Below are 9,655 nucleotides of genomic sequence, written 5' to 3' on the forward strand. Positions count from 1 at the left end.
CAGAGCAAGACTCCGTCTCAAAAAAGAAAAGAAAAAAAAAAAAAAAAGATGGCCCTGTGATCCCCACCCCAGGTGGCCCCACCTTTGTGTAATCCCTTCTCCTTGAGTGGAAAACTGTGGCTTGTTTCTGACGAATAGAGTACGGCAAAGGTGAAAGGATTTTTCCTGGCCAACGTGGTGAAACCCTGTCTCTACTAAAAATACAAAAAGTTAGCCGGGTGTAGTGGTGCAGGCCTGTAGTTCCAGCTACTCGGGAGCCTGTGGCAGAAGAACCAATGGAACCAATTGAGGCGGAGGTTGCAGTGTGCCGAGATTGTGCCGCACTCCAGCCTGGGCGACAGAGTGAGACTCAGTTTAAAAACAAACAAACAAAAAAAATTTAAGCTATTCACATTTTGGCTTGTGTCTTTCCAGAGTTTTTACATTGCACATATAAAATATGTGATAAACATTGATGTGCACATTGCTTCCCCCGCCCCCCGATTTTGAGATTTTGATTATTTTTCAAAGTAGAGCTTTAGAGATGGGTTTGCTGGGTGAAACACGCGAAAGTCTTCACGGCTCTTGGTTCCTGTTCCCGAACGCTTATACTGATCTTTAAGCTGTAACCCCTGCTGGTGGTTTGGGATTTGCTTGTTTCTTTGTCTTTCCAGAGGAGGCTGGGTCAGCAGCCCGCTGCCAGCCCTGGAGATCTTCCAGGAGAGCAGAGAGGATGGGGTGTGTTCCGCCACATCGCGGGAACCCAGCCCAGGGCCCTGCAGCGGCCCCCACGGCGCCCTCCAGGGGCGAGAAGCAGAGGTGCAGGAGCCGGAGGTACCATGTTGATTTTGGTCCCCAACTGGGGCTCCTAAGGCGAGTAGGCATCAAAGGAACGAGGGAAGAGCCTCTGGACCGGGTGTGCCGGTTCTCTGGAAAGACAAAGTGCCATTTCACCCCAGGAAGGGGAGTACATACATTTTCTCAAACTCCATCCCTCACCCTGTGCTCCTCCACCGTAAACACTGAGGCGCCCATTTGTGGGCGGGAACTCTGTGCCGACAGCCCTGTGCAGTGGGTTCTGTAATTATCCCCATTTTACAGACAAGGAAACCAAGGCCCAGAGAAGTGCCTTGTCCAGGGTCACAGGACCAGAAACGCTAGTCTTTATGTCTCTGGTTTGGGTTTTTGCAAGAGCTGACTGTCTTTCCTTCAATGTCTCTCTCTCCTTCCCCCTCCCTTTCTCTCTCAAGTTCTTTTATTTCATATAAAAAAATAAAAGCAGACACACGCAATGCCCTCTCCCAAGCTCAAGCTCACTTAGCCAAATGGGCAAAGGCAGCAAGTTCTCCAGCCCAGGGCAGGGCCTTGGGTACCTTGTCCTCATGGAAAAATGATATCCTGGGACGGGTGTCCAGGAAGCTGCCCACACAGCCCTGCAATTAGGGCTACAATAGCGACAGCAGTGTTTGAATATTTTCTCTTTTATAGGGAGGGCCACCTCGACCCCTCCCTCAGCTTCCCGGAGCAGCATGTGTAAACGATTAAGCCGGTTTGTTTTCTCTAGAGCCCTGGGAGGAAGTGACATTGACATCCTCATGGGCCAACGGCAGGGCGAGCGCCTCCATGGGAAGGGCCCTGGCTTTTTCTGAAGCCAGCCTTCCTGGGACGGGCCTCCCAGGCCCCCACCTGGTGTGACCTCATCGCTGCACAGGTAGCCTCAGCCTGGCGTTTCTTCAGGGTGGCCTCCCTTTGGTTGAAAAGTAGAAAGGCATGAGATGCCTGCACCAGGCCTGGAGCACTGGCCAGGGGCCTGGGTTGGGGGTGGTGCTGTCCACTCATAAGCTCCCAGGTTAGTGCTTCTTGGGGGAAACAGCCTGCTCTTCCCGGCTGCCCATGAGTGCTCTGCTCTGGGCCCCCATGCTCTGGACCAATTGCAGGTACAGATCCCCCAGATGGGGAAAGGGAGCAAGCTTTGTGCCTAGGAGGATGCTCAAGCTAGGTTGGACCCCAGCTCTTGTCTGGGTGGGAAGACAGGCCTACATCTTCCAGAGGCTTCCACCAGGCAGGTCCCATGGCCAGGGTCTGCTCTTCTTGGGCACTCCTGTGTTTCTAAGCCCAAACCGGCTTTTTTTTTTTTTTTTTTAAGACAAAGTCTCGCTCTGTCAGGCTGGAGTGCAGTGGCCTGATCTTGGCTCACTGCAACTTTCGCCTCCCGGGTTCAACTGATTCTCCTGCCTCAGCCTCTCAAGTAGCTGGGATTACAGGTGTGTCCCACCATACCCCGCTTTTTTATGTTTTTAGTAGAGACGCGGTTTCATCATGTTGGCCAGACTGGTCTCGAACTCCTGATCTCAAGTGGTCTGCCCGCCTTGGCCTCCCAAAGTGCTGGGATTACAGATGTGAACCAACATGCCCGGTCCCCAAACTGGCTTTAAAGGCTCCCAGTCTCCCCAGCCCATCACCAAGTCACCAATTCCTGTTTTTTGTTTTTGTTTTTTTGCTGCATCTGAAACATCTCCCAGGTTCACCAACTCTGTCCCCATCTGGCTCAGGCCACAGCCCCTCCCACCTGGACACCTGCCCTGGCCTCTGCAAGGGGCTCTCTCCTTCACTCTCAGCCTGCAGTCCCTCTTCCACATGGAGGCTCAGAGCACGGTCCTCCACCAAGCAAATCCCCTCCATGGCTACCCACAGACAGGGTGACATCCAAACATCTAGTCCCAGCCACAGAGACCTCATTTGAGCCAGCTCCTGTTCCCCTGTTCCTTTCCACCTTCGCCCGACACCAGGAGATCCAGCCCGGGAACAGCTCTCATTTGCCCAAAGAGACAGTTTCTGGCCTGCCCCAGGGCTACACTCACACAGTCCCCTCAGCCAGAAACACTGTTGCCCCTCCCCCTCTTTGTCTGTTGAATTCTTCATCCTCCCAGGCACACCTCCTCCAGGAAGCCTGCCCAGATGCCTTCAACAAGGTTTGGGGCCCCCTTTCTGTCCTCCCCGGGCCCCTGCAGCACCCCCTGATAGCCTTAGTGGTGCTGTAATTATTCCTTTGCCTTTGCTTACTCGTAGCATGATGCAGCCTCTGTGGCCAGGAACCTTGTGTTTCATAATATTTTTTCAGTGCAAGAATGGCAAATGGAAGTCCAGAAAGCACTTACCTGAGGCAGAGGCCAAACTGAGTCAGAAAACACAAATCTGACTCCCCCCTCCTCCCCGAGTCCAGGTCACAGGCCTGGCCCTCACAGTCGGGTGGGCCTGAGCAGCTGAAGACCTCAGTAGAATCCCCCTCCCCTCCACCCCAGCCCTCACTGGCGCCCCAGGCTCTCCTGCTGGTCAGAGTCCCTGATGCGGCCAGGGAGGAAGCCGTCCAGCCACCAAAGAAGAGAAGTCACACAGCGCCTGGGAAGTCACTCTTCCCCAGGTGTGTTTGCACATCTGAAGGGGCCAGGTCCTGTGGTGGAAATCCGGATGGAGTACGGGGAAGAGTATTCAGGCGTGTACTGGGGGCAGGTGGGAGACGGTCCTCACTTTACTCACAAGTGTAGCTGCTGTACCTTCTAACTAAAGTGTGGGCCAGGCATGGTGGCTCATACCTGTAATCCCAGCACTTTGGGAGGCTGAAGTGGGTGGATCAGGATCACCTGAGGTCAGGAGTTCGAAACCAGCCTGGCCAACATGGTGAAACCCTATCTCTACTAAAAATACAAAAAATTAGCTGGGTGTAGTGGCTGATGCCTGTAATCCCAGCTATTTGGGAGGCTGAGGCAGAAGAATCGCTTGAACCCCTGGAGGTGGAGGTTGCAGTGAGCTGAGCTCGCACCTGGGCAACAGAGCAATACTCTGTCTCAAAAAAAATAAGATAGATAAATAAATAAATAGAGGTGTCCCCGTGCGGGCTACTCATGTGTGGAGCCCCATGGCTGGTGCTTTAGGGGCACGGTGAAGCTGCGTGGGCAGGGCGGGATATGAGAGAATCAGCCCAGCTCATTGACTCCATCGAGATTCCTTGCTATGCCACCTGCCACCCCACCACCCCAAGGGCCAGGGTTCTCACCCACCGCTGCCCAGGGCTGACCGTCTTTGTGCCCTCTGGGATGGGGGAGTGTTGTCCTGCCTCCTGGGGGCTGGACTGGGGTGACTCTGAGCGGAAAGGCTCTCCTGACTTCCCTGGTGGATGTGGGGACAGGTAGAGGGGCTGGCTTCAGACCTTCCCTCACCCTGTTTTCTGCAGACCCCTCGTAAGTGGTGTCATCGGCTGGTGGCACCCCCAGTTACTGGCTGCAAATGGGCGGGTTGAGGGACTTGGATCTTCTGCTGGCCTCCACTGTCATGGAGTACACCACTGTCCTGGGAGCCTGGCTGGGACCTGCAGTCTGCACCTCAGTTTTCCGGGCCATTTCCCCAGCCCCTCCATGGTCAAATGATCAGAGAGATCCCATGCCTTCTGTGTGCCCAGAAGCAAGGAACTGAGTGTCCTTGCATCTGTCCCACATACCGTCTGGCCAGTCTAGGAATCCATGATCACCGATCCTGCCCCGCAATAGGATGGGGAGACGCTCCCTGCCCAGGGTCACATAGCAAGGCTCTGCCCAAACATCTAGGTGTTCCCTTGGGGCTCAAGGTGGGAGATGGGGTCTAAGGTGGGTTTCTGTCCTCCTCTCCCAACCCCCACTCCCCAGCCCCCACTTCTGGGGGCTCTGCAGGGCGACCGAGGACTTTGTTCCCGGGAACAGTACAGATATGAGGGCGGTAGGCCTCCCATGTCTGCTGGTCTCAGCCAGGCCAGGGCAGTCCCCATGCCTGCTGCAGGGGGCCCGGGAAGGCCATCCAGCCCTGTGGGGTCCCAGCTCTCATCTCAGTCACCAACATTGTTTGCAGCCCTTACCCACCTTCCTGCAACCTTTTGGGTCTTAAAAAATGGTTTTATTTCTTAAAGACAAAAGCTTTTTGGTTTTAATACACAAACTAAATGAGGTCCTTGGCAGGCTCTTCCACCTTCCGGCCCAACCCCTCCAAGGGTTGTCGGCTGCAGTCTCTGGCGGCCGAGGACGGAAGAGCTGGGCCCGGCTGCGGGGGCCTCAACAGCCTCGCGGGCTCGGGAGTCCAGGCTGGAGAGACGGGCCAGGAGAGCCCATCCAGGAGAAGGTCACTTCCTGGGCGTCTGCCCCCTTTTCTGGTGCTGTCCACCCAGGGAGGTGGCTGGGTCCTGGTGGGACTGGACGTCAGTTCACCGTAGGCACCTGGCTGTGGTGCAGGCTGAACTCCTTGGCCTTGAGACGGAGGCTGGCGATGCTGTTGGCCATGTTGACCCCCGGGGTTGCAGGGCCTGAGCCCCCAGGGCTGTAGGGAGGCACTGTGCTGGGGGTGACATGAGACACAGGACACATGGGCGCGGGTGGCTTCTGGGTGTCAGTGCTCGACCCCAGCCTCTGGTCCTGCCACCCCCCTCCTTAGCTTGCTCTCCTGGGCAGCCGTCACCCAGGATTGGGGGCGGTTTGGAGCTGCAGGGTTTGGGCAGGAGTCAGAAGTCCGCCCAGCTTGGTGCTGGGACACAGGAGCCTCCCTGTGAACCATGAGCTTCCTGAGGGTGGGGCCTGCGTGGGTCCTGTTGCTCCCCTCCATGAGTACCCTGGGCCTGGCTCACAGCGGGAGGGAGGGAGAATGAACAGGCACCTGAATTTAAGGATGCCCCTTGGGGCCCAGCATGGTAGCTCACGCCTGTAATCCCAACACTTTGGGAGGCCGAGGTGGATGGATCACCTGAGATCAGGAGTTCGAGACCAGCCTGGCCAACATGTTGAAACCCGGTCTCTATTAAAAATACAAACAATTAGCTGGGTGTGGTGATGGGCACTTGTAATCCCAGCTACCCGGGAGGCCGAGGCAGGAGTATTGCTTGAGCCTGGGAGGCAGAGGTTGCAGTGAGCCAAGATTGCACCACTGCACTCCAACCTGGGTGACAGAGTGAGACTCTGTCTCAAAAATAAATAAATAAATAAATAAATAAATAAATAAATAAATAAGGATGCCCCTTGGTTTTCCTGCCCCATGTAAGGATGAACAGAGAGGGAAGTCAGGAGGGTGGTGAAGGCTAAGATCCCTCAAGCCGACCCACGAAATCCCTGTCCCCCTGCAGGACTATGGCTCCAGCAGAGCCACCCTCACAGCCCAAGAGCAGATGGTGCCTCTGGAGCTGTGGGGTATGGTGGCCCAACTCTTGAGCATCTCCTGCCCACCTTGTCAGTCTTTCCAGCTTTGAGCCAGACAAAACTGCCCCAGAACTTGGCTCTGGGCCCCAGCCATGCCCACGGGCCAGGGAGATTATTTCCTCAGCCTTCCCAGCCTCAGTTTCTCTCCTGGAGGGTGGACACAGGGCGCTGGGGCCCCCGTGCCAGCCTAGGAATCTTCCTGCAGGTTTTCTGTTCCCCCAGGGCGATGCCTGTACTTTGCTCCCCTTCGAGATAGGCCTGTTTTCTCCCGGCTCCAGGCACGCATGCTTGCACACTCCTTGGCACACGCAGGCACAGGCATGCACACTCACAGTCATGTGTGGACACATGCACATTGACACACACACGCAAACTTACAACATGCGCGTGCAGGTGCTCGTGAACACCCACTCACGGGCGCACTTGCCACACATCACTTGGTGTGTACCCCAGATCCCAGGGGTCGTGGACAACATTCAAGCTCTCTCCAGACTCTCAAGAGTCCAGGCTGGAAAAGCCTGGAATTCCCCCAGCTGCCCCCTCCCGGCCTAAAAGTGTTCCCGCTCTCACCTGTAGGGGGACGAGGCTGTCCAGGAGAGATAATCTGGACTCAGGGCGGTGGGCCGGGGAGCCATGGGCTGCTCGATGGCGGCTTCCTGGCTGTAGGACTTGAGCAGCGAGGCGGAGCGGCTGGCCAGCATGGCCCTTTCATTCCTGCGGAACTTGGCGCGGCGGTTCTGAAACCAGACCTGTGGGTGGGAGGGTGAGCAGGGTGCAGCATGGGCAGGGGGGACCCAAGTCCTTTTGGACCTCGGTGTGTGCCTGCTCTGTCACCAGCCCTGGGCTGGCAGCGTCACCTGAATCTCAGTTTTTTCATCTGTAGAATGGGGATGACAAATGACGCCTGCTGCTGGGTATGTGTTGGAGAATGAGAACACCAATAAATGAAGGAACGAATGGAGGGGCATTCGGCCACTGGGAGTGAGGTGCTTGCTGAGCCCTCGGCAGGAGAGGTGCTTGCTGAGCACTCGGTTCAGCGCTGGCACAGAGTAAGAACTTGAAACTGGAAAAGGACTTCTTTATCAGAACCCTTTGTGCCAGGCATTGCTCTAAGCACTTTACGAAAACTTATTTTTATTTATTTGTTTATTTATTGAAACAGGGTCTCGCTCTGTCACCCAGGCTGGAGTGCAGTGGCGCAATCTCGGCTTACTGCAACCTCTACCTCCCCAGTTCAAGCGATTCTCCTGCCTCAGCCACCCAAGCAGTTGGGATTACAGGTGCACGCCAGCGCACCCAGATAATTTTTGTACTTTTAGTAGAGATGGGGTTTCATCATGTTGGCCAGGCTAGTCTGAAACTCCTAGCCTCAAGTGATCCACCCGCCTCAGCCTCCCAAAGTGCTGGGATTACAGGCATGAGTCTCTGTGCCTGGCTGCTTTATGAAATTTTTAACTCTAATTCTTGAAGGACCCCTATAGCAAAGACCTACGTGATCCTCATTTTCCAGGGAGGCAGGAGCCTGCAGCACAGAGAGCTTAAGTTACTTGCTCAAGGTCACACAGCCAATAAGTGACAGGGCAGGGATTTGAACCCCCATCCTCCTGGCCTCAGATGCTCCTGCTCTTAAACACCCCTCCTGGGCAATTGTGTAATCCTGGGAGAACAGTGTCTGTGCGCTCCCAGGCGCACGCTCCTACGGGAGGCCCTTCCCGGGACTGAGCGCTCACCTGGACGCGCGCCTCGCTGAGGTTGACGCGCCGGGCAAGCTCCTCGCGCACAAAGGCGTCGGGGTAGTGCGTGCGCTCGAACACGCGCTCCAGCGCCTGCAGTTGGCTGCTGTTGAACGTGGTGCGGTTCCGCCGCTGCTTCTTCTTCCGCTTGGCGGCGCTACCGCGCCCCGGGCTGGGACACTCACCTGTGGAGGTGGGGGTGGGGGGGAGGATGGTCAGCAGGGCGGCCAGTGGCTACCTCACGGTTCAGCCCCCAACTCCGCAGTTTGCTCTGAGTGCTTTAGTGCCTTCCTCTGCAGAGGGATGGTCCAGCCCCGCAGCCCGGAATGCATGCCTTTAATTCACTCCCTCATTCCTTCCGGCATCCACCCATCCATTCACTCTTCAACACATACTTACTGAGCACCTACTATGTGGCAGGCCCAGTGCCAGACTCCGGGGAGATAATGGTGAACAAAAGCAGCCACAGCCCTGCCCTGTGGAAACCCCAGTCTGAGCCAATTGAGATGGGACCACGGCAAGAGCCCTGGGGACAGGTGTCCCCTCCACCAGGGACAAGTGACCTGCTCAAGGAGGGCCCAGGAAATACCTGACTGTCCTCAGCACCCGGCCCAGGCTGTGGGGCATGGCACATTCTGCATGGACACCTGTTGCTGACGTGTAATAATAATAATATGTCATAAAGAGCAGTGTGAGTCAAAGCTCAGGACCCACAGATTCTGGGAAGCTCCCAGGAGCCCTAAAGATAGGTGTCGTGATCTTCATCACTCCTAAGGAGGAAGAGTCAGAGAGGCTATGGTCTCGGGCCCAAGCTCAAGGGCCCAGTGGAGTCATTGTTGGGGGAGGGTTCTGAACCCACCAATCGGGTACCAGAGTCCTCATCCTCTCCTATTTAGCCAATCAGGCAGCTGTTGAGAGCAGCCTTCCTTTCCAGACGGCCTACTAAGCCAGAGGCTGTGCTGGGGCTGGGGAGAGACGAACCAGACGGATTCATCAGCAGGGGAGGCAGGCCCCGAATAAGCTTTGGTGGGGCCGTGAGGTGGGTCAGGGGCAGGTGTGGGCCAGGGCACGGGAGGATGCTCAGCTCTGGCGGGGATGAGGAGCTGGCCGCGAGGCCTCTCAGGAGAGGTGCCGCTTGCAGAGGGTTTGAAGGATCCCCAAGAGTTCTCCCATCCACCAGAGAGTGAGGGAGGGTGTCCAGCCGAGGCCCAGCAGGGGTGGTGGAAGATCCCAGCAGCAGACCTGACCGAGGGTGGCGCTGGCCTGTGGTACAGAACTAGCAGTTCTGGTAAGGAGGGTCCAGCAGAACCCTGGGGAGGTCCTGGGGTGGCAACCTCTGGGCCCAGCCTGTACCTGGGGGGATGGGGTGGGGCATCCAGCTACTGTTTCCACATTTAAACTTTATGCAGGGGCCAAACCTCTGACCTTTCATCCTCTAGGGCCCAGCCCACTGTCCACTCCTCCAGGGCGCCCTCCCCGATCCTGAGTCCACGTGGAACCCCCTTCCCTCCAGCACTTAGAATCAACCAATGCTGCCGGTTCAGCACCTCCCTGTGTATCTGATTTTCTCATTAAAAATGTCTATTTTAATAACCAGGTAACCACACTGCTTGTCACAGTAACAGATTCAAACAACACAGATGGGTATAAAGTAAAACAAAATACTTTCCCCTCCCCTATCCCACTCCCCACATTTTCTTTCTTTTTAATTTTTAATTTTTTTTTTTTTTTTTT

General features: G+C 55.9%; 1 protein-coding gene across 1 annotated transcript in view; it reads right to left on the bottom strand.

The window, feature by feature from the left end:
* Positions 1-4,880: 4,880 nt before the first annotated feature.
* Positions 4,881-9,655, bottom strand: part of PRRX2 (paired related homeobox 2) — a 24,814-nt gene continuing 20,039 nt past the window's right edge. Inside the window, exons 4-6 of the mRNA XM_011931440.1 lie at positions 7,919-8,101; positions 6,759-6,937; positions 4,881-5,337 (exon numbers count right to left, since the gene is read on the bottom strand). Coding sequence (XP_011786830.1) covers positions 5,202-5,337; positions 6,759-6,937; positions 7,919-8,101 — 498 coding nt within the window. The 3' untranslated portion in view covers positions 4,881-5,201. The remainder of the gene's footprint in view (positions 5,338-6,758; positions 6,938-7,918; positions 8,102-9,655) is intronic.

This window comes from Colobus angolensis, unplaced genomic scaffold (genome assembly GCF_000951035.1).
Source record: "Colobus angolensis palliatus isolate OR3802 unplaced genomic scaffold, Cang.pa_1.0 Scaffold9, whole genome shotgun sequence".
In the NCBI taxonomy this organism is placed as follows: domain Eukaryota; kingdom Metazoa; phylum Chordata; class Mammalia; order Primates; family Cercopithecidae; genus Colobus; species Colobus angolensis.